This window comes from Notothenia rossii, assembly GCF_949606895.1.
Source record: "Notothenia rossii genome assembly, chromosome: 8".
Taxonomy (NCBI): domain Eukaryota; kingdom Metazoa; phylum Chordata; class Actinopteri; order Perciformes; family Nototheniidae; genus Notothenia; species Notothenia rossii.
This window is the reverse complement of record NC_136906.1, coordinates 16880812-16906167: the sequence shown is the minus strand read 5'-3', so window position 1 is coordinate 16906167 and position 25356 is coordinate 16880812. Positions and strand designations below refer to the sequence as shown.

The 25356-nt window shown below is 43.4% G+C and overlaps 1 protein-coding gene across 2 annotated transcripts; it reads right to left on the bottom strand.

Moving 5' to 3' along the window:
• Nucleotides 1–173: 173 nt before the first annotated feature.
• On the bottom strand, nucleotides 174–25356 carry LOC307017317 (ubiquitin carboxyl-terminal hydrolase 22). 2 transcript variants are annotated; one of them, XM_079646878.1, is made up of 14 exons: nucleotides 24841–25356; nucleotides 23910–23942; nucleotides 13099–13231; nucleotides 9787–9900; nucleotides 9599–9700; nucleotides 8331–8497; nucleotides 6510–6669; nucleotides 5824–5929; nucleotides 4601–4759; nucleotides 3468–3594; nucleotides 2709–2800; nucleotides 2208–2270; nucleotides 1563–1712; nucleotides 174–1472 (listed from the first exon to the last, which is right to left on the bottom strand). In XM_079646878.1, the coding sequence occupies exons 1-14, from the start codon at nucleotides 24958–24960 to the stop codon at nucleotides 1430–1432; spliced, it is 1569 nt and encodes a 522-aa protein (XP_079503004.1). In that variant the 5' UTR covers nucleotides 24961–25356; the 3' UTR covers nucleotides 174–1429. The 2 variants fall into 2 exon arrangements, with proteins under 2 accessions (XP_079503004.1, XP_079503005.1); XM_079646879.1 differs by lacking the exon at nucleotides 23910–23942 and having other exon boundaries at nucleotides 24841–25355.

The following is a 25356-nucleotide window of genomic DNA, read 5'->3' as shown; positions in this document are numbered from 1 at the left end:
GCCATGGAGAAGATTAACACTGATGGATTCAGAGCGAGGCTGTGGTCGCACAGTGCGCGTATACGTGCAATGTGTTTTATCCTCTATACATCTCACATGATCGTCTCCCCATCCCCAAACTACAGAACAAAAATTATGATGGGCAGCAGGCCTTGAGGCATTACTAAGGGTCATTTATCACATATTATAAGATCATGAGAGCCCAGTCGCATGCAGTGTTTTTTTTTTTTTTTGCAGAGCATCCAAGGTGTTCAATGAGAAGAGACCACAGCATTCTCACATATAAGACCTCATGTATGGAGTCTTCTCTTCATAATGCCACATGAAACCCAAAGCTCACATTCAACATACAATTCATAAACAGCAAAAAGGTGAGCCAATTTAACCATCACCATCATTATACCAACAATTCCACAAGAATGAAAGTATAATACGTCAAATAACATTTCCAGTACCAGGACAGCGAGGGACACGTGACTGTACTGAAATTTTAAAAAATAAAAGACACAAATGAACAGTAAACAAAAATGTGATGAGTTGCTATAAAAAAAAATAGATATTCCCCGCCCTCAACCAGACTTAAAAATAAAACAATCAACACAGTAAATAATGGAACATGAGCACACTCAGGTCCAAATCTGCTTAGTTTCCATGGCAGCACTTCCCCAGCAACTGGCAAAGGCAGCGTCTCTAAGCTCTCCCATGTTTTGTTTTTTTGCTCTTAAAGAATAAACGTATACTAGATTCATACAGTATTTCATAACAAAATTCACAAATGATAAGAATCATAACCATACCTTTAGAAATGTTCTTGCAAAGTTCATAATACGTTGATTTTATTATTCTTACTTTTTTTTTTTTTTGCGTTCAGTCCTGTATGCATATGACAACAAACTGTCTTCTATCGAGTTAAACTCTTGGTCAGTTGAAAACGAGAGCACCATGGGAGAGAAATGGAGGGCGTGAGTGGGGGGGGGGGTGGGTGGTGAAGGGGGTCCAAATACTGTGGAAAAAAAAAATCCAGATGCGCCCGATGGAGATGACGGCCAGTCACACTCAGACCGCCCCCTGCAGCAGGTAGGGGGGGAGAGAGGGTGAGGGGGTGGGGGGAGGCCTCTTCCCTCTGCCCAAGCCTGGAACTGACGACGCCCGACTCTTCCTCCTCCTCCTCCATCTCTCCTCTTCATTCAGTTTTGTCAAGTAGATGCCAAGAAGTAGCTCAGTGCTTGTTTTGTTTTTTTTGTGTTCTTTTGAAAGGTTGCATGATTTCACACGTCTTTTTATGTGTTGCCCTCCAGAGCTGGACTCTGTAGTAGACTGGTAGTCAAAGAGTTTCAGGTAGGTTTGTGTGTTTGTGTTTGATCCTGTCCCCAGGCCCTTGACTCTCTCGTTAGAAGCAGTGGTTCTTCGTGGTCAGTCCTCACAAAGACTACTCGTACTCAAGGAACTGTTTATGGTAGAATAAGAGATACCTGAGAGAGGGGGGAAAGAGTACGATGTGTTACAGAGTTCATACTTTATAACACTTCTTAGTACTGTTATTGTCTTGTTTCTGGACTCACCCTTCACTATCGAGTACATCCTTAATGCTGGCCTTGGTGATTATGGCGTCATCACATTTGAACCACTGGTCTTTGTGCTGGCGGATGAAGCTGGTGTAGTGGCCACTCTCTAATGTGCCTTGGTGGTTGACCACCGCAAACAAGGAATACCTGGAAAAAACAAACAAAGAAAATGTAAATATGTGTTTGTTTTGTTGTTTGAGTCACTTCAGCACAAATATCTCATAAAGCCCCTTTATCCCCCCCCCCCATACATGGGTGCCTTCATTTGTCTTGAACGTTATGCTGCTGCTCTTTCAGGTCTTTCCTGTGTATTTAAAACGCCTCATCAATCATCTCCTTGAATACCGACTTTGTGTCTCCGCTACAAGCAACCTGTCAATGGTATTAAGATATTAAATTCCCCGTAAATGTCCTTGAAAATGAAAGCCATTGTAACTGTCATGGATGAAGAAAATTAAGCAGCGTTTAATAGGTTCCAAGTTAATTTAATTTGGGGAAGTCACAGCCGGATGCTTCGGGTCATTAGCATGTGCTGCTGTGCTGGAAGAGACCTTTCTACTATAATGTGTGTACTACTGCTCTGAGGCCGCAGAGTGTTAATATATCAGTTTGCTGTAGTACATGTGTTCAAAAGGTACTCACTTATTGTCGTTGTTTAATACATCAACCGTCAGTTGATACTGCCCGTTCATCCTGCTCTCTTTACTGTCGGAGGCAGAAAAACAAAGGCAAGACATTAGCATTTGTTAAAGCTGCACGCACTGGTAAACATGTTACAATGGCACGGAAATCCACTAGGGGGCAGAATTCTTCTATCTTTGAAAGCCGATAGATTCCCTGCCAGCGCCTCTAATGATCTTTCTGTCTCTGAACAGAGCTGAATGGATGCTTCTGCCAGGGGTGGGGCAATACTGCAACTGCATGCTTTAATGACATCAATATACATTTATTGGAAGCATTTAATAATGATATTTTGCCCAATATGCAAATATTTTCAATTTACTGTGAGTCTGTATAGTGTATCATAGAGTATGCACTACAAACATTAACATACAGATCTAAACAGAAGACCTTGATGTGGACTGGCGGGACCAGATTCACCATCAGGGGGAAATCTATGGGCCCTAGGTGGGGGGGGCTTACCTGGATGCCATGAAGGGCGTCATGTCCAACTCTAGGGGGAAGGAAACGTATGTAGTGATCTTCCTCCGCAGTTTGGCAGAGTGCTCAAACCGCTGTAGATGGCCAGAGAGGATGAGAGAAGAGAGAGGGGGAAGGGGCAGGAACATGGCAAGAGAGAGAGAGAGAGTGGGGGGAGGGGAGACGAGACATTATTTAGAAATAACAGACATAATCACAACATACAAAATACAACGCAGCTCATGGAAAGTGAAATGACATGTTGTGTGCCTCACGTTTGCGCATTCACACCAATATAATAACAGGATTGAGCTCAAGACAATTTCCTTGGAAGCCTGGTCCCATGAATATCATAAATACGTTATAGACCTCCCCCCCCCCCCCCCAATACTGGTATGATAAATAAAACATGGACAGTGGAGGGCTGGAAAAGTCATTGAAGTCATTGGTATCCTGGGACAATGCGTGAAAGGGATGGAGGTAATGCACCAACAACTGAATCAGATTATCAACACACCTACGCACAAGCAACATCACACACGTCTTATGCATCGGATGTAAGGCTGCCCCCTAGAAATATCAAAACCGTCAAGAAATAATTGTATCTGCATTTGGATGATTGTTTTTGGAGTGTCTTTGGACTAACAACAAAATAAGATGTGTGAACGATAATAGCTCCCCCCGTACCCTAAAACAATTAAATTGTCCGACAGGTAAATTAAAAGGAGATAATTGGCAGCACGTTGTCACCGGCAGACTCACTTTGAGATGGAAACACGCTACGATGGGGAGCTTTTTCATCGTCAGCTGTTTGGTGGACTCCTGGTAACTATGGCAACCGCCGCACTTGATTTTGGCACTGCTTCCTAGATGCTCGGGCCGCGTAAACCTGCAGAGGGAGGATGGGAGCGAGAAGAAGGAAAAAAAAAACAAGAGGAGAGGGTGTTAAAGAGAAGACAAAATGTGGGCAAACGAGAGACAGGAAGTGAAAACTTTCAGAAGATGAATTAGGTTCTATATTATTTAGTTAATTTACATAAACCCTTTTGATCTCGCCTTTGCACCCCGCTAAACCAAGTCCTACAGATCTGAAGTTGATCTGAAGCTGTACGAGGGCCTGTCTGCATGGAGAGTGTTTGTGCAGCCAGTCAGACCAACCCAGAGCCATGGTGGTAATGCCAACGCCTCCATCACCACGGCAACAACACCAACCAGTTCTGTACCTTTAAGAGACATGCTGCAGCAACTAGGGGTGTGTAAGGTGCTGCAGTAAAAAAAAAAAAAAAAGTCAGAAGGAAAGGAGGCGAGAGAAAGAGGGGGGGGGAGGAGACGAATGCGAGAGGTAGAGAGTGAGGGCATGGGGGGGAAAGCATTATATGGGGAGGGGAGGGAGGGAAATAAGATAAGGAGAGGAGGAAAAGAAATTGCAAGAATGAAGAGGCAGTAGAGGAGATATGAGAGGTCACATCTGCTCTGCAAACCTGGTGAGTGTGGAGAAGATGAGATCCAGGGATAACAGGTTTGTCGTGGCTGAGCAGACAATACGTGACCTCTCATACAAGCGAGGGGATGATGAGATTTGTTTTTAAGTGGAGACGATTGAAACCCATCAATCTGGAGAGGTGGCAGAAGGATACAGGAAAATACGCCTATTGAAAGAAAAGTAGTTCCTTTCCTTTTCCAAATGTCATGACATCATTTATTTTGAAACTAACAACGTTTTAATAGCATCATGTTATTGTGTTTTTTGGCAAGAAGCGCTTATGATTTGGCGCTAAGTGTATTCTACGACCCAGGAGACGGGGATTTTAGTTCAGTTTAGATAGATGAAAAAAAAGGAAACCACACTGGCAAAAGATAAAAGGACAAACTGTCAGGTGTCAGCTGATCCGTACCTGCGCAGGCAGTCTGTGAGGGTGGTGGCCCCTGACAGGTGGCTCTCTCCATTCACTGTGCCGCCATCGCCTCCAGGGCTGAGGGGCCAGAAAGGTGTGGAAGAGCCAGGAAGGTCCAGGCTGATGTCCCAGAATGGATCTATCGTCGTGGAAACCCCACTAAGAGGAAAAAAAGAAAAGAGGGATTGATTATGAGTTTGAATAAATAAATAGTGTGCGGTTGTGTGTCATCTATTACAGGTCATGATGAAAGGATGATGACACAGATGGCAATGCTCAAGCTTAGATTCACACAGCCTCTGTAGACACTGATCATGTTTTGGTTTAAAGCCTGCTTGAACAGCGAACAATGAATGGGTGCATGATGTGAATAATATTCCCCACTCAGAGAATATTAGCTTGGGATTTGTATTTTTACAACCCAATACCGTTGAGTGATGGTCTGCAGCCGGGGCAAAATGGAGGCTTCAGTTAAGAATGCATGCATTACACACAAATATGCGCACAGGCTGCCGCAAATGACTGCTGTTGATTAGAGGGTGATGTTACACCAAGTGGTGCCAGTAGGTGGCTTCTAAGGCAAGTGTGCATTGCATTAATGATGCACGAGAGCAACCCTGCAGCAATATGGGACCATTATGGTACCATTTCTGTCGCCAAAATAAAGCTTTGGGGGATGCATTTCCTTAATCTATAGTCTACAGAAGATGTATCTAACCATTACAGGGGGGTTCAGTTTATGGCAGAGTGATGCTGGAGACAGCGTCAGAAGACCCTCTTCACAGGTAACAATGCACTTTGCTGGGCTTGCCCGCTAGCCTGGACGAGGTGCTTTGCAGTTCAGTGCGGCGTGCTACTGTTAATGTGACAGGACAGGTCTAGGGGGCAGGCAACGCTTCAGTTGTGCTGATGTCTAGACAACCCCCCCCCCCCCCCCCACACACAGCATCTCTGCAGGGACTGGGCCTTTAAACATTAGCAGTGGAGAGGACACAACCAGTGGATGACCCACTCTGAGAGGACAGGTGGTGTCCACATCGATCAGCCAAGCGGAGAGAGGAGACTACGCAATCGCAGGACAGATAGATGATGGATGTGTGTATAGAAAAGTGCTTGAGTGCTCCCTCAAGATGAATGGAGAGAAAGGCTTTTCAAATGGGACTTCATTTGGAGAAATGGCTTCTTTATCATTTTTAAAATTGAAAAACAAACAACAAACTTACTGGCACACTTGACAGGTAACATCCGATTGCAGGCCCCCAGTGAAGATTTGGTCAATGATGCAGTTGCAGTGGTTTGGATTGTTGGCCTTCTTCCCATTGTCATCTCCTGTGAAGAGCAGAAAGTATAAATAGAGGAACAGATAACACCTACGACCTGTTTAGCACCTCTAAAGCGCGCTGTCTGCCGCTCTCTCTCACTTTACGTGTCCCCTGCAGCGGAGCCTCTGAGCCACTTCACAACTCCCTGTGTCGTAGCTAATGGAAGCCTCACTGCAGGGTCTGTGGGTGAGTCAGCCTGTCATTGCACTGCAGCAGGTCCTATTCACATTCCTCACACTGCTTGCTTCCTTTCCCTTTGGTATACAAGATTGCCTGTCTCCTTCAGTATGCTTCCAGTGAAGTCAGGCAGTATGCTCTGTTGGTCGATCTAAAGTGCAACTACACATGGCGGATCAGAGGCAGTAGGTGGCCCACACACTCAATATTACCGACACTGATCTTTGGAAAAGCTGCAATCCTGGCTGATGTATTATAATAATAATAATAATAATAATAATAATAATAATAATAATAATAGCACCTGAAAACAAATCTAGGGTAAACCTTTGAATCTCGCTGAATTTAAAAAAGGGAACCCATTGGTGTTTATTTTTTATTTTAAGACATTAATTGGTTATACGGCTTACTGATGGTGTCCCCTTTGCAGTGCCGGTGTAGAACATCCAAAGCTGCGATGAGGAACTCGTGGGCGTCTTGTTGCTCGTATCCTGCAAGGTGACGTGCATGAGTCCACACCAGGTGCAGCAGCCGGAAGGGAATGTGGGGTGAACGGTGGCCCGAGTAGAACTGAGAGAGCGGGGAGAAGAGAGATGGGGGTGAAGAGGAGAGGGTGGTTAGCCTAGTTTTCCAGGTGTTCTTAGGTCCGACATATTTGATCACCTCTGTGACAGGCTCATTGCCACAAGGCTCACTGGTCATCTATAATTCATTGCTGAACCGTAGCAAACGTTCCGTCAGTAAGAGGTGATCTTCTGTCTCTCTCAGCTGCTGCTGCTGCTTTCTACAGGACATCTTCAGAAACATGAATTCATTCCAACACACATCACCCAACGACAAAAGCTGTAATGCCAAGCTCGCGAGTGTGATGCGCATATATGTATATACAGTATCTTTATGAACCATGTCTGTGTTTCTCTCTTCTGTTGCTGCTGTAACACCTGCATTTCCCTACATGGATCAATAAAGGTCCGTCTTATCATAAAACACAGTACACAAAGACATGGTTGAACAACGTGATCGCATGGAGCAAGGTTCAACACGGCAATGAAGTTCCAACCAGAGCTCATTAATGCCGGAGAGGGCTCTCATGTCTCAATGTGGTGATGGTGCAAACATTTCTGCTTTAGTCTACACAGCTCTCTCTGAAACATGTTTGAGCTGCTCAGGGAAAACAAGCTACACTGACATCTATTTTGAATCTCACAAACGCTGCTTCTTCTTTCCAGCCGTTTGAAAGTGGTTTGACAAAGTCTACGAAACTGTGCGGGAGGGAGGAGAGGGGCTGATCAAAGCGGGCCGCGTCTCTTACCTTCAAATATTTAAAGCTGTGTGTGTGTGTGTGTGTGTGTGTGTGTGTGTGTGTGTGTGTGTGTGTGTGTGTGTGTGTGTGTGTGTGTGTGTGTGTGTGTGTGTGTGTGTGTGTGTGTGTGTGTGTGTGTGTGTGTGTGTGCAGAGTCGCAAGACAGCATCTGATGACGACATTGGGCTGGTGGAAGTCTGCTAGGAAGACTTGAGTGATAATATGTGTGGGAGAGAGAGTGTTTGAATGGATCAGTGTTTCTTGTATGGGTGACCCTGAGTGTTCCGTCTCACACGCAGCTGGAATCCTCAATCACCGTCTGCCTCTGCGCGATAGAGGTGAGCGATTACCTCCTTCATGTGTTATATATTGTATGTGTGTGTTGTGTTGATTGGTCGATTGGCGATGACTAAACTCATTATAGCACCACTTGCCATCTGTAGGCCCATATATACTGGGAAGTGAGAGGGTGTAAGAAAAAAAAAGCGAGGCCGTGTGGGAGCAGAGCAGGCAGATATTACATAACGTCCAGGGCCGATGAGTTTGTTAGATGTAAAACAGCAAACTTTTGTATTAAAGAGATAGGCTTAAGAGGCTATAAACAGCAGTGCGACATACAGTCATTTGCATGTACGGTACTAACCAGGTTAGATACAAGTATAATTCCACTTATTCATTTGCATGAGGCCCTGTTCATTCCTCTCAGGGAGGATTCTTCTCTCCTCTCCCTGCCTCTCTCTTTGGACTCGACAGAAGAGCTCAACAGTGACTCAGCCTGCTGCAATGCGTTACACTGCGAGAGACGGCATCACATGGTTTGAAAAAAAGACCTCAAATTGTACCACAGTTTGGACCAAAGTCATACTTTTCTATGTCGGGATCGAGCAAATCTATGTGAACAAGTTCAAACACTAACTGTGGATCATACCTCTTGAAAGAGCTGCGACATCTCACACACCAGACAGGAGTTTGATTGCATCTCGCACTTGTGTCTGTCGGAGAGAAAGAAGTCTCGCAGCAGCGGCGTGTGTGTGAGAGCCTGAACAATGCAGTTCATGAAACACGTGTTGCCCAGGTTTATTAACCCTCGTAAACCTGCAGGACAAGAAGAGACAAAGACAAGTGTAAGCACAACATGGCATTGAAGGTTAAACATGACTGTGCTTCTTCTGATTCCTAATGCTGCGAAACGAGGGAACTTGAAATCCCAAATAATGACCTGATCCGTGATTTGACCAAGTGTTATCTGTGGCCAGTTTTATTAGGAAGCAAAACTGAATTAGTAGCCATACGAACCACATATGTGTGTTGAAATTTTCATTTATTTTTTTGAGTAATAGCTATTTTGCTTTGACTTTTGGATCAAATCTATTTTGGTTTTGTTATATATCAGAAAAAGAAGCATCTCACAGCGTCACCGTGGATTTACGGAAATTAAAATGGGCATCTTTAATACTTTTAAACTATTTACTTCTTCCGGATATCATTAAATTAATTATTCTTAGAATGAACTGGCAACTTAAATGGACAATGTAAATATTTGTTAAGGGCCTGTATTGAACCATAAATATAGCACCCACATCTGAATATTTATTACACATGAAAGTGTAAATATTAAAAATGTGTTTGCGAATGTTTGTTTGCTTATCAAGGTGTTGGGTCAGGTCTTCCAGCAAAACAGTGTGTATCCTGGAGCTGACTCCAGAGCTGTTAATGGATTCATTTAGAGTGAGAAACGAAAAGCTACCATTTTCCAGTGATGGCCAATAGAACAGGTGAGACACAGCCAGGTTTTGGGTTTAATCCAATTGAGCGTGGTTTGGTTCTGGAAGAAAGCGCTCTGCGAGAGCTTTATTGCCTCAGACTGGTCCTGGAGTGCACACACACACACACACAGTCTACTGCACAATCAGGGCTACCAACCAAGCTCTTTGGAGATATAAGGGGTTGAAGCATGGCAGGGTAGAGGGAAAGAACCAAAAGCTCATGCACTATATCAGAGACAGAATTGGCAGGAAGAACAGAAAGCAACAGATCACTGAGGAAATAAAACATGTTCTGTTGCATCCTGGGTATCACACTTTAATGCAAGAGTGACCCCCAAGTACACTTGCTCCATAGGTAATGAAGATAACACCCAGCTCTAAGGGATCCCACAAACTGTCTAGAGAGGAGTCTGTGCAGTCTAGTGCTTACCTATGGTACAGTTTGTAGTGATTTTCCTCCGCTTTGGATTGTGTCGTAACAATTCTAGCTCCCTCTTGGTCGGCTCCCATGTTGTGTATTTCTCCCCTATGCCTGTGGATACAGAGAAGCAGCAATAAGACGGCGCGATATAAACTTGTTAGAAAAGATGATATCGGAGAGAAAGCACAATGCTCTACCTTGCAATTTCCAGGCTTTCCTCTGTTCCTCTTTGGCAATCTGCTCCATGTCTTTGTCGTATATGTAGTCTTGACACACAAAACAATATATTCCACCGTATAATAAGTCTATCGCTGGAAGAAGGGAAGAGGGAGAGAGAGGGGACGAAAGAGAGATTGCACCATAATTACAAATAGATTTTTCCAGCACAGTAACACACATTGGGTTTTATTTTATTGTTCAACCTCGCTGGTGCAGCCAGCCTCAAGACAAGCGTTTCTCCGCACTGCATTGCTTGCACTGGGCAATTAACAGATATGAGGGGAGTAGTGATGGAATAGGTGTATTTGTCTCCCACCCCCACCTGGGCGTTCAACTAACACCATCCTGTTCCATTCTCAAACTCCACGGCGACAATACCTCAGCTCTGTTGCCGTGACAACCTATTTTTAGCTTAACTGGACATTTTTCTGTTTTTGGTGCCACCCACACTGACGAAGTGAGCCAACACATCATGTAGAAAACCGGACTGGTGTTTGTTATATCATTGTCCCAGGGACATGTTTTGTGTGTTTAAGCAAACATGCAAAGAAATAAGTCATGCAGTAAAACAAAAAATGTATTTGAAAAACATAACCATCTTTCCATCTCGTCTTTCTTATCTCTTGTTAAACACGGCATTATTGGGTAATGATTAGTTGACAAAACTCTGACATGGCCACAAGAGGAAGAAGTCGATTGAGCACTGAGCAAGATACAGGCAGGAATTCATAAATCGTACTCATTTGAGTGAAGAATCCAAAGACTGGTAGGTGGAAGAAAAGGAGAAGAAGAAGTGTTTCCCACGCACAGACTGAGTGGGCCGCCCAGGTTACTTTGATACTGCTTAAGTATATTTGGCAACCCATTTTAGTAGTTGTAATCAATAGTACAATCTCCCCATGGCCTCCCCGTACGGACGCTGTGGCTCAGTGGATGGTAGTGCTGCTCAATTAATCGTATTTTAATCGCAATTACGATTTTGGCTTGCAACGATTATGAAAACATAAAAAGATTATTTATTTAAAATTATTGATTTTTTGTATTGGTTTTTCAGTTGAATTATACTTAAAGTTCAGGGTAATCAAACATACTCTTCAAAACATTTTAAATAAACGTTTTTAATAGTCGTGATATCAATTATTGACCCAAATAATCGAGATTATGATTTTTGCCATAATCGAGCAGCCCTAGTGGATAGTGTCCTGGACTTCGAATCAGGGGGAACCAAGTTCGAGCCCCACTGCAGTCAGCATGTTGTTGTGTCCCTGGGCAAGACACTTCACCCCAAATTGCTCCTGTGGGGATTGTCCACAGTACTGAATGAGTAAGTCGCTTTGGATAAGAGCGTCTAACAAATGACATGTGATGTTTGTTCCTCCCCAACCTGTTCCTTCTGCTATCTCCCGGGATCACTGACAAACACACAGGCATTAATCCAGAGTTAAAGAAAGGTGGGAATCATGGACACCTCTGCACATTCTAATTAACTCATAAGTTAAAAAGATGTGAAAAGGATTCCTGAGAGGGCAGCTTGCCATCTAGCAGACAGGGAGTTTGGTTAATTTGATTAGAGGTGGAGAGGAACAGAGCGCCACTGTCAGAGAGGCTCCGGTGGAAAGCTCAGGTAATTAAGACTGTGCGTGCGTGCGTGCGTGCGTGCGTGCGTGCCCAAACTGTTGAAATGCATTAAATCAATTAAGGCCACTCAGACAGCTACCACAAACGCCTACCGTCTCCCTGGTTGCCATTTTTAGAGGCCCTCACTGGTGTGATATTAAAATCTTGCTCGCTAGTATCATTATCGTATTTTGCATAATTAGCATGTAAGGTTGAAAATAGGCTTTCTGGTAGCTGTGGATTAGCCGCGTCTACTCCTCCCTTACTGCTGTATGAAAGGGAGAGTAGGAACTTCAACCCATGACATTTGATTGGCTACGGCGCTCCCCACCAGAATGGTAATGTGCTGCAGTTAAAGTCAGGTTCAGCTCCCTGTCTGTCTGAGGAGGAGGAAGTCTCTCAAAGTAATGCTGTAATCCTTTGCTGGTAATAGCTGTTGCTGCAGTGGGCCACAGGAGTGCATGTGAATATGAGGAATGAGGTAATGAGACTGAGCCTTGGACGTAGGGAGGGTCAGTATAATGTTTTCGACCATCCTTTTAGGTCTATTGTGAGCCATTTGTTCAGATTAAAAAATAACTAGGATCAAAATTGTATTTTAATTCATACTACACAGCAATTCAGATTTGTTATAGATATAAAACACTTTAAAAAGGAGAGAGAGAGAGAGAGAGAGAGAGAGAGAGAGAGAGAGAGAGAGAGAGAGAGAGAGAGTGTGTGTGTGTGTGTGTATGACTGGTAAAATATGCTGAAGACCGGTAAATCTAAATCTCTCCGGTCAAAGTGTCCGGTCAAAATAATTTCCCCTTAGCGCAATACCGCATCAGTTGCGCCACTTATGTGACAGACAAGAAGAGTCAATTCTAATGTCTAACACTTAATGTGGAGAAAGAGATGTGCTGTATGGGTTGATTGTGCGTTGATCGGTTGGTAATGCCTAGGGGTTCCGGTGTGCATGTAAACAAATGCATAGCGCTATACTTTGCGGCCTCACCCGGTTGCATAGCGACACTTATTGTTTAGGTGTCTTTTGATAAGCAGGTAGTCCTATCATTAGCTAGAACTAGCTGGATCTGATCAATATGGACATAAACACGAGTGAAGTCTAATATGACGGGAGAGAGAGATCAGCTGCTGCTGACGAGTCGACACGCAGCTCTGCATGATCACCTGCAGCGGTGAGCGGAACAAAACACACACTTCAGGTTAGAATATCACACGTAGCTATTTTAATTACCTCTCAAACTACCTGAACTAGTTATAGATATGTTTAGTTTTCCTGTCACTCATTACTGATCCGCGAGCTGCATGATACTGACGGGCTGTCAGGAGAAGGAGAGAGCGCTCCGTTTATTCCCTGTTATTGTAAATTACTGTTCACTTTTGAATAATGTAGTTAATCTACTATAATTAGTTTGTTTAACATCGAATCATATCAATTTGTTTCAAAGCTCAATAAATAACAAAGAAGACCTTTGACCGGTACTTTTCAAATGTTGTCCGGAAGATTTAAACTTTAACGGACATGTTGACCGGACATTCTAACGGGAACTCTGGTGTGTGTGTGTGTGTGTGTGTGTGTGTGTGTGTGTGTGTGTGTGTGTGTGTGTGTGTGTGTGTGTGTGTGTGTGTGTGTGTGTGTGTGTGTGTGTGTGTGTGTGTGTGTGTCTTACCTAGATTGTGTCTCTTGTTTTTTGCGTGCTCGTGGATGTGTTTCTTCGTAAAACAGCCGAAAAAAACGCAGTAGAGACAAGAGTGGAGTCGGTTCAGGTGGGCACCACACATGTGACAGATGCACGACTTGGCCTGGAAGAGGAAGACAAAAAGGAGAAACGGGGTTGAGGCGTGAGGGGTCAGAAGAAAACAGTCAGTGTGTTGAGAAAATGACCCTCTGCAGCGGGACAGAGCTATACTGTAGAGAGGCGTCAGCTGGCGGAGAGGCGAACCCCCTGCCAGCTGAGTCAGATGTCTATCTTCCAGTCCGTCACACTAACACTTCAGAGGACACGATGCTCGAATAGACCTGATATGAACACAGATTCAAGACCACTGGGCCTGCTGACAAATTCAACGCAGAAGAATGACAGCATATTTCCACACTGTATCGTTCGCTCTCAAATCCTGATGGGATTTAATGCTTGGCAGGCTAACTGGAGAAGGTCTCCTGAATGTGTCTGAGGCGCTCTCTAACAGCAGCTGGAGTGTGTGTAAATGGTTGGACTTGAGAGGTAACAGGAGAAAATTAACATTACAATGCCTGAAGTTGTCAGAAATGAGGCCTACGTTGGCGTCACAGGAATACAGTTCCACGATGTATGCACAATAGAGATTGGTATAGTGCGCTAAAGTTGAACAGCAACAGAGAAGGTTAGTAAGTATAGCATGAGTGGCGATGCCCAACTATTCGTAGGAAAGGGAGTAAGAGAAGAGGGCAAAGATGAAGAAAATGAAACAAAAGATGATACAGACATGATACAGTACGATACAAATGAATGCAATAACAAAACAAAATATTTAATCAATAATTGAATAATCTGTAGTAGCATTGTCTGATATCAATAAACAACTAAGCTTTAGCTAATTACACGTCCGAAAAGGGGTCGGAAGAAGTTTACACTTATTTAATCCGACCCCTTCTCCCTTCTCTTTTTTTTTTACACTTTAATATATGTTAACATACAATTTAAATGTATACTTATAATCTTGAATAATTTATATATAGAAACAATTTGAAGAACTTATTACTGCATTTTGAAGGCCTTAAGACCACACCTGTGTAAGTGGTTTAACATTTAACACACAACCCCACACAGGCTTCACTGTAAAATCACATAACACTCAAGCTAACGAACACAGCAAGATATGACTCACAGACATACAGGCTGTTAAAACTCTATACCTGTCTGCTGCTGATGAGTCTGAAGTGTGTTGGTGCTGTGTGAGGTGTCACTGTCCGATTAAGCTATTTGAAAATAGGTTGTATGGGCCATGAGGAATACAAATTCCATGTTATCATTAGTGCTCTAAAATATGTATTATATATGTTAACAATGATTTCACTCTGTGCTTTATACAGTTCCGTTGGTAATGTGAGTGAAAGCACAGAAACAAAAAGTCTGCACGCCTGATTTGCGAGGCAGAAAGTGAATAAGAGAGGAGAGACAGAGCGGTCTAGTCAGAACCTTACAGGGTGCAGACTACGCCGCATCGAGCCGCCCACTCAAAGACAGACGACTGAGGGAAAGTAGGTGTGAAGCAAAGGTGAAGAGAAGCAAAATGAGTACTATTGGCAGGAGAGATTTACCAGTTTTCAGTTTCTGGTACACTGTGTGAAAGCAGCCTGGAAGAAAGACACACTCCTACACACCTTGCTTTAGCTATTGGATAGAAACTCAAAGGGCCTGTGCAGTATTGTCTTTTGACTGGAAATACAATAGCAGAACCTGATACCATATGACCAACATTAAAGTCTATTGTTGCAGAGAATGTAAGAGGTTTTTTGGTCAGTTTCACTTCCTTCTCACTGGATGACACATAACCAAGAATGGTCTGTGCAATGAGATGACTACACGACTAAAACCAATAACACTCATGTGCTCAAATAAAACAGTGGCCGTATCACTAAATAACTTGTTATCGTTCAGTGACCCAATACTTCCACAACCAAGGCCACGAGATGTTAACTTAATGTCATGTAGCTTTTTTGGGAGCTTATAGTTCCCACTAGAACCAACACAAATGTTGCTAACAGTGGATTTGCAGTGCAGATATTCTAACACCTAAAGCCTAAGCTAGTTTCTACTTTTTAAATGTTTATGATGAAGCTCTTCTAAAGGGTGGCTTGAAATATTGTCGAATAAATAAATACAAATAAATCACAAAAATATCCATTCTACCTAACAGACATGTTTTCAACAACTATAAATGTTGATGTTAGAGATCTGAATCTCTCATCTGAGGGAGTGGTCGGAAATGTTGTGTTTGTATGGAGAAGAAGACAAAATGGACACGCAATTCAATATTCATTTGCTCTCATCATGGTAGGCTAAGTATTTGGATGTTACATCAAACATGCTACTAGGGACTGCCGCAGAGATGGGCTGCAAAACTCACAGCCAGTCTGTGTTTTGGCTGAGCATTAGTAGGCGTGGGCTGGATTGTGATGACATCGCAGTAGAGGGGATATTCAGGGTCGCAGACACTAAGCTCTGCTTTTATTCCTATGGGTCTGTCAGCCAACCAGCTCTAAATGGGTGTGTGTTTGGGTCCTGTGAAAGAGAAGGGGCAAATCAGTGTGGTGCTTTTCCAAGTTGGAAATATGGGGAGTGAAGGGAAGGAACAAAATGTAGACCGTCACCAAAACCAACAACATCTACAGCAGATTCTTTGAACATTCAAGGAAGAGCTTGTATCATTGACAGGCTATGAGAAGAGAAGGGCAGGGTGTTTTTTTTTTATCTAAATGAAACTATTTGCACTACAAATATATAAAAAGATAGGGCGCTTTGAATTCCTTCATTTTAGTAACACATCTCTAAGCCTATCCTACATAAGCAGTGATGTTGTTATTCCCCGACTTCACCTCTATTGCATCAGCACTCAGAACAAAAAAACAAGTAACTCTGCCCTTGCAATGCCACGCCCGCCCTAACATCCTTCATTGCCTGAACACCCCTTTAGCTGGGAGAAAATCCATCTTGCACCGCCCCCCCCGGGACTCTCTGTGGTCTCTCCCTCGCACCATGGTTCACAGGCCGTCTACTCCTTACTGTCAGCAGTCCTGCCTTTCACTGAGCCCTGGGCTTTTAATGTTCTATTAGATCAGCTATTGATCAGCCGCTGGCTCAGATGAATGGAACAAGTATCGGACAGGTAGCAAGCTCACGGCCGCGCTGCATTTCCCATCTGGGATGAGCTCTTTGAGGCAAGCGAGGCTGGGCACCGTGTCCAGGGGAATCACCCACTAAAGTACAAAGCTGCTGATTGATGAAAGAACAGATGCTCAAAGGCATTAGCTGGATGAATAGGTCTCTCCAATACATCTTTATAGTGAGGGCAAGATAGCATTACATGCTTTGTGGGTCCACTGAGTGGCCATCAACTACGACCCATGTTCAACAACAGCAGGAAGCTTTCAATGTTCTAGCTGCATACATATACATCTAAATAAAGCAACATCCATAATCAGCTTCTCCGTCTCCTCTTGCATTATTTCACACTGACTGCATAACCTCAGCATTTAGGTTCATTTTTTTCATACATTCAAACAGAGCCAGTAACGCGATGAGCTGTAACTGAGGAGGAGAGAAAATGACGACAATGATTATGATGTGGACAAAGGTCTGGCTCTACTGAGTACGCTCCTGCTGCTGCAGAACCGACCGGGGAGGGGGGGAGAGAGAGTCAATACGGAGTAGAGTGCGGAGTCCGGATATATGAGAGCAGTGACTCACCGAGATGCCTCGCACTGAAAAGCTTCCGCATGCTTCTCCACACAGACTTACACATCAATGAAATTAACAATGGCTGACATGCATACTGCATATACGCAAAAAAATACACGCGGATGTTTCCACAGGCTTCTATAGACACCAGGATATTTGCTACGAGTACTCAGCCACACACACACACACACACACACAGTCCTTTCTCATTCTCTAACTAATACGAACAAGCACAGTGAGGCTGGGGAAGGAGACTGATGGTGATGCTCCAGAAAGGGGCTGCCGACTGAACCCGTGGGGCTGCAGCCTGTCAGAGCCTTGGCAGGATGATGTTGTAACCCCCCCCCTTCCTCCCTCCCTCTTTACTTCCAACTATCCCCCCATGACAAAGCCTTGCCTGCAAAATGCATTCTCTGTGAGCAGCCCTAGGGGGACACACAATACAAATCTTACCGTATTCTCTTTTCGCTTCCGGCCTTCATCAGTTCATTGTAACCTCTGTTGACAATGACATGTTTTATGGTCTTTGTATGAGAATGTATTCCCATCACATACAAATGAATCAGTGGGAGGGATGATGGATTGTTGGAGAGTGTAGTTTGGCCTCATACTGTCACACAGTGCTATAAGGACATTATGGCTAAAGCCTGAGCTCCAGCCTATGGAGCGTAGCTTCTTGCCGTCTCCGGGTATATAAATAAAATAGAATCAAATAAGGATGACGTGGAACCAAGCTGAGATACTCAACGGTGGAGTGGCTTTGGTGCCATGTTGAAAAATGTAGTACAATGCTATGTTGTGGGTGTGTGCATGTTGAGGGGGTTTGTTACATTTAAAGAGGGTTGGCAGCACATGGGATGGATCTGCATAGGTGGGCCTGTGTGCATCTGATTAGAATTCATCAATAAGGGAAACATAGGCAGGCTGTGAACCCGTATTGGTGTTCAGAGATTAGGAATAAAAAAAGAGGGGGCAGCAGAAGGGTTTTTACTTTAATTATGGTTTATGGTGATACTCAAACTGCGCCCAAAAATAGTCCATCAAAAGGATGGACTGGTTGAATACACATGCTTTTGAAACTGCCACACTGTCTAATAAAGACAACAGAGCCCTAACACAAGAGCACCATTCCACATTTATCAAATTCACTGACCAAAAGAAAATTGACAAACAAGTTCAGCAAGAGGGAGGATCACTCAGACTGAAGTGTGTTGGTCTGCACAGATGGTTCACAGTCTAGCTAAAGCTTAACAAAAGGGTGTGGGACCACTTTGTTCCATCGAAGGAAAATACATACACGCTGCATCGAAGAGAGACTGCTGTCCTGACTTAAACCCAATGTTCATTTCTTTTTTTATCCACATAGCTGTATCACTGAGCCTTGATCATTACCTCCATACAAATCTATGCGAACAGCCTACAGAAAAGAGGCACAGTGGGGCTATTAGTGCACTGCAGAGTCTTTAAAGGTGACTACATATCGATGAGACCTAAGTAATAAATTATCTGGCAAGGGTTTAATGCCATATCTTCACAAGGACAAAGAACAATTTCCATACAAAATGCCTTGTCCCAAGAAAAGCTGTCACTTGGTCCTGAGGTTTTAACAATTGGGAATAATTGAGTTTCCACACTCCAAGAGATTGATTGCCTCTTGGTTTTGGGCTTGGCCGGCCCCTGGGGAGTGATTGACAGCTCATTAGCCAGATGGTAGAACTGAGGGAGGGTGGACAGCAGCCTCATTGGCCGGGTCAAGTAATGACCAGCATGCTTTGTAGCAGCAGTGTCTTTACTGAGCCTGTTGGACAGTCAAATGAGAAGTACTGTCTCTAACTTTAAGGAAGGGCAAACTTAAAAAGCCATGGTCAGGGGGAGAGACGGAAGAGAATTTCAGTCAGAGACAACTTGTAAAAATGCAAAGGGGGGGGGGGAGGGGAGGAGTGCTGGATTCAGTTTACTTTTAGGCTAATTAAAACGCAAAGTCATGCTCATGCACCGGCACCAAGACCAAACATCCCGAATCCATATTAGCCTTCAGCGAATAACAGCCGGAAAAATAACAAACGCTGCTTTTATGATTACCATATACGTTTTCAACCGGTTCCGGAGGAGCTGTCAATATACAGCCTCATGCGGCACCCCACCCACCTATTCTACCACCAATTTCACTATTGTGCCTATGCCAACGTTGCATCTTCTTAGCTCTATTATGGAACATTTCTAAAGCACAGTAAGAGCCCATGCTTTTTGTCAATAGCAGTCTCCTTTAGCATCTATGATCTTAAATAACAGCAAAGATGAACGCACTATGGCAGAGCACGAGGCACAATGAAGACTTCAAGTTCACTGCCTTTATATGATTAATTAATATGCTGATTACATGTGGGAGGTTGGATTCTTTGAGGCTGAACAATTGTGAGGCAGAAGGGACGACGCAACGGGACACACAAGTCCCATTTACTAAGAGAGGAAGTTGCAGAAGTCTGAGTCACAGAGCCTTGGCTACAGTGACTGACAAACCAAAAGCCACATCAGACAAGACCTGGGAGTGACAGAGAGCGCACAAACATGGAAGAAATAGGGCTGGAAGGGGCCAGAAACCAAAGTCTGACATCACCAAACCCACTGAGTGTTGTCTGTGAGGCAGAGGAATGAAGGGGAAGGATGGGAAGCAGGGAGGAAGGGCGGATTACAGGCGTTGCTATGAATTTCGCAGGATCCAAACATTCACATGAAAACCTCAGAATTGGTATTGCAGTTTTAAATGCAGTTTATATTTTGTGTAATAAAACAATTGTAACAACTCAAACACATTATTTTAATAAATGAGAACAGACAAATAGAGAAATGTAATGGGATAATCAAGAGGCAATGTGTGCTATGTCTGCAAATAAAAGAAAAAAGCGAAAGCAAGGAAAGGAGGAACAAAAAACCGTGGGAGTGAAAGCAGAAGAGGAAGTCAGGGCTACGAAGAGGCTGGAGGGAACAGATCCTGTCGCTACAACCGTATGCTGATGAGTCAGAAAGCAGGCCTGTGATGTGATGGAGAATGATCTGACAAAGAGATGTGTTCAGAGCACAGGAATCAGCCACTCTCTAGGGTTGGCTGTGCCTGCATTTCGTGTGTGTGTGTGTGTGTGTGTGTGTGTGTGTGTGTGTGTGTGAAATAAAAAGGACATTAGAGAGAAAGGAATGACACGAGGAAGTGAATATGTCCTCCTTGAAAATGTATCAATTGTTCTACTTCTGAATTCCCAGCAACATCTAGTAAACAATCCTCTCTCATTCCCTCATGACAAGCAGAAAGGGGGTTTGCACTCGTGGGAAAAGGAGGGGGTATGGTTCCCTCTGATCATATCATATATGGTTTATCAAAAAACTAGGATAAGAAAAGTCAGTCAGTGAGTTCTCTAATCACAACCCTTACCCCTTTAATCAAAGTGACTGCAAATTCTTCAAAGAAAGGATGTCTGTAAAATCCTGCCGGCCCCCACCCACCCTGCTTTCATCCTTTCCCTAAGACAATAGCTCTGGTTTAACTGCATGGCAGATTCCTTCATGGCAGCCGTGTTTTAGTAGAGATAGCACCTCCACTTACAGACAGTATAAACCGTATTCTCTGCTGAATGGAGCCAGCACACAACATAAATAACTATGACCTTCGTGAATATTCACACCACCATTCGCAAACTATAAATCATAAATATGACCAGAGCTGGGCCTGAAGAGGAATGCATTCAACCGTCAAAAGCAAGGGCAGGGCAGGTTTCCATCTTGGAGCTGTGCTGGCATCCTTCTGTGAAAGCCTGCTTAAATGGCACATGGCAATCTGGTGTAACATGAATCTCAATTAGGAGAGGAAACATTTGAAATCTGTGCAGACAAAGGCCCACGTGCCATACTCAAAGAACTGCTCACTAGACTCATTAAACATACACACAGTAATAATAGATTAAGAGACAGGAATCAAAGGGAGGACTCAGGAAGATAGAAGGAGAAGCACATCAGAGCAATAGTTCCTCCTCTGCAATCTGAAATGGAGCCAATGTTTGTTACATGACACAAACTGACAGTCTGCCGGGGGTGTAGCCCCTCTGGCTATTTGACACGTAGCAAACCTCGACTAGAGCAGAATATAATGATAATGAAGCAGAGATGAACAAAACAAGTGTACCAACATCAATGTGAAAACACGATTGCATACTGGTTTATTCCTGCCATCTCCCTTAGTAGGACATCTTGAACACAGTGATGATTCATTGGCATTGAATTGTTTACTCCAAGGGGCATTTATGTCATATAGAATTATTTGGAATAGTAAGTGTCTGTGAACGGACAAGTTTATGCAATAAGCCTATCAGACTCTAGGCCTGAAAGAGGGTACAACAAAATCAAATTTGTCACCAAGTTAAATCAATAATTGATTGATAACAATTGTGTGTGTACGCCCTCATACAATGCAATAGTGAAAACCAACATGCAAGTCCCAAGCTATTGCGGCATTTCCTCTAGGACCATCATGGCAACAATTATTATTAATTAATGTACACTAATTAAGGATAGCAGACCCAAAGGCACAAGGGCTTGTGATGTCATCTCTGTAAACTCCGATCTCTGGCACTCTTTCATTTGCTACCCATGGGGGTTTCAGATTGTGCATGCAGAGCAGGTGACAGGCTTTCCACTAATGTTCCTGCACATAGCCTGGGAATTGATTTGAGCTTGAGGTAAAGAGGGTGGCAGTTTGAGGAGAGGCTGCTGAGGACAGACGGTGAGTAAGGGAATGAGGGGGGTTAAAAACAGCAATTCAGGATAAAAGACACGGGCAAGTGAAGCCGGGTCTGATATTATTTTTAAAAAGCATCCCAGTCCCTGAATGGAAATGTTTTTTCCACTTCCCTCATTGCAGAATATGACTCTTCTACAATAGCATTTTCAAATCTTACACTGCTGAAAGATGAACATACAATAAGCAGTGCAGTAATATGCATTGTCAGTTGTCACACATACTCAAATACAAATGTCAAAATATTAAAAAGGTAGGGTAGGTAATTCACTTCAGAAACACTTTTTGTCATATTCCATGGAATGCTCTTAACATCCCGATAGCAATGAATACATGAAATGCTTTGACAAAAAATCCATAAAGAAATGTCATCTGTGGAAGCCGTGGCGCTGTAAAAAGCACGACCAATCATCTGAGCCGGCCCGGCTAAAATAACTGGATGGCCTACCTGCCTGTCAGCCTTCCATCTGTGCACAAACTTATCTCGTGCCCTCATTAGTCATGTGCGCGTTCGTGTGTGTTGGAGGAGGGGCTCTGTAAGGAAGTCTGAATGAAGGGGCAGATTTTTTTCAGCTGCGTAGTTTCAAATTCTAGCGCACTCGAGCTGGTTTCTCCATTCTTACCTACCCTACCTTTAAGGAAAGATGCAGGATTTGTATGTGTATTCATTCCACCATTTAAAGATACCAGGATGTGATGTAAAAGCTTCTGGTCTGCTAGCTCATATTTCTGAGCTGAACAAAATCAAATACTGTCTCGCCTCTGGAGAATGCTCTGGATGCGTACCTCTGGAGCAGCACTACACCTGCTCTGCATGTCGGAAGGGTAAAGAGTCTCTGTGAAGGAGGCGTGAGGCAGGATTTGTAATCCCATATAGCCATCTTTGAGTACAATTAGGCAGCGGAGAGAAAACTGCATTCAGTCACTCTCCTTCTTCTCTGTATTAGTCACCTGTACCAACAGTGTGTGTGGGTCCATGAGAGCAGAGCAGAAACCCTTAGTACATAGCGTTACAGATATTAGACAGCTGTTAAACAACAACATCCCAAGCAAATCTAAAAGGATAGAAAAATGTACTTTAAAAAAGGACATTTATCATCTTCAATTCCAGTTTTTAGTAATGTAACCACATGACCAAAACTCAGAAAATTGACAAAATATTAACATAGCTAGCGGCATGTCTCATAAATGAAGGAACATAGAAGCCTTTCCTTCACTTACATTTGCAATATCAGTTATTTAAAATGGTGTACTGCGGCACAGTAGCATGTGAGAGGAACATAGAGGTGTAGGTGGTGCTCATTTTTAGTGGATGACAAAGCATAAAAATATAACGCAATCCAGCCTGAATCCACCCCTGACAGCTCCCTGCCATGTACAGGGCAAGGTAGATAAACGGGTAAGAGACATTTCACAATACCAATATATCAGTGTTTATCTCAAAATGGCAGTTTTTTTTTTATCAGAGGTAAATCTTAGTAGTAAAGTGGTTGTAGAACTGGCTGCTGAGCACTTCCTCTTGGCAAAACAAGTTGCAGTGCTGAGACAATTAGGCCTGAATAACTGATACAGACGAGGCTCTCGCACAAGTTATCGAAAGGCCAGGATTGCAACAGCTAAACATGCATGTGTGGTTGGGCAAAACATTAAAACTTTGAGAGCAACAGAAAGTTGTTTAACCGACTGACTGAGCTCCTGTTAAATGAAATTCCTGCCAGGTAGAGTGTGTGAAAGACTAAATATTTGTTATTAACTTTCATCGGATGCTGAAAAAAAACTATTGCATTGGGATTAACTCACTGCATTTGAGGACAGGCCATACATTTTCAGATGCTCTCTAGCACTGTGTAATACTAAAGGACAGGTACATTAGGGTGGAAAATGCCTTACTAAAGACATAAAGAAGGCTGTTTTCAAACTAAAGCATGACACCACAACACTGTATAAACAAAAAGTCCATCGACTATTTTGCACTAGCCATTTGCTTTGACATGCCTGCAATGTAACTAGCTGTGTTTTTTGCTGTTCTGCTCATATACCGCCCTCCCACCCTGTAATCTCCCTGGCTGTAGCTGTGTATCGCAGCAGAAACAGGGATGGGTCTGAGTTATTCCGCTACGTAGTTTCACATCTAATATTCAGTCCATTAAAAGAAAAAGGCACTGAGGCACAAAGATAGGTGAGCAAGCCAGTGTGTACTCATCTGAACTACAGTATGTCAGTGAAGATGAGGAGGGGATAAGCATCAACTCACCAGCTCTGTCCATCCTGCATCACTCTGAAGCACCTATTATATCACAACGACATAAAAATGTATGACATATATAAGAGAAGAATGGGTTTTTGTGTAACAGTCAAGCAAGCTACAAACGATGTTAATCCACAATAAAATTGAAGAATGTAATCTTGGTTTTTTTTTTCATAATGAACATCATGGCACACAAAACAACAACAAATGTATGTTGAACAAAAACAAAAAGAGGAGAAAGGGTGTGAAAATGAAAGAAACTGCAACACTGTCCAGAGATGACATCATAATGTAGAAAGCTATTCGGATCTGTGTAGGCCGAGCAGGTGTAGGATAAGCCCAAAAAGAAATTGGCAATGAAGTAATCAGCTGACGTCCCAGTATCCCTCGTGAGGGAATGACCAGTGCAGAAAATTACACTGACCTGGGACGCCCAGGAAAGAACCGCTAATCTGTGGACCTAGTGTGTGCGTGTGGAGACACAATGGGTACATTTGGTGTGGTAATGTTAGCCTATAGCCACAACTCTTCTCAAACCGAAGTTTAGCCATGAGGCTAACTGCTCAGCATCTACCAAAGAGAAATGCTAAGTTAACTAACCGATTGACTTGCAGCAACATGTTTAATAATCATTGCTCGAGTTAATAAGCAGAAATTAAACAAAAAAGAGTTAAGATGGCAGAGAAGCAAACAATCTCCGCAGCACACCAAGCTGTCTTGCTAGCTAACTCACCGGTGAACCTAGCAGGCTAACCCTAGTAGTCGCAACATTACTGCTGCAAGAGTGCAGTTTAACTTCAACCGCTAATTTTTTCGACCCGTTCATTGTTTGTGCTTCATGTGGGGAATAATTTGCACTCCAGTTCCGTGTTTGTCGGTGCCACATTCAAATCATTTCACTTTTCTGAAGCTAACGTTGCAGTTCCTGTGTTTTTACCTTGCGTCTCCTGGCTTCAGCAGTACCACTCCAAACAAAGCATTGGTATATGACTCGAAGATTTTGTTTCCAATTATCCACCTTATAACCGTTCACATGGGAGCACCCGGCCGGACTCATGACAGACAAAACATTCAGTTTGGGTTTTTTAGGTGACAATGAAAAGTCTCCTGGATGATTCACTTAGCTAGCTACCTAGCACGAACTGTATGTCCAGAAATGGTTTCCGTTTGGAAATGGGACAATCGATGTAGTATCCAAAATACTCCTCGGGTATCTGACAAACACGATCTTTGATTAACTAGCTACACATCATGTAGTCACCTAACGGAATTATCACTTCTCTAATATTTCTGCTCCTCTGGCTGTTTTGACAGTTGTCTTTTCCTTTAGCGTTAGCTCCAGTTCCACTCTCACGATTAGTTAGCTTTCTTTCTCTAGTTAGCCTGCTAACACTCAACTACAGCTTCACAATGCCCGCCCAGCGTACACCGTGATTTGTCAACACAAAGACGT

Bases quoted from the DNA above. Each gene is read 5' to 3' on its own strand.
- LOC307017317 (XM_079646878.1), bottom strand. From the start codon at position 24,960: ATGAGTCCGGCCGGGTGCTCCCATGTGAACGGTTATAAGGTGGATAAT. The intron at 3,595-4,600 runs GTACGGATCAGC...CTCCCTCTGCAG, and splicing joins CTCACAGACTGCCTGCGCAG to GTTTACGCGGCCCGAGCATC. The intron at 1,713-2,207 runs GTGAGTACCTTT...TGTTTTTTCCAG, and splicing joins GTATTAAACAACGACAATAA to GTATTCCTTGTTTGCGGTGG.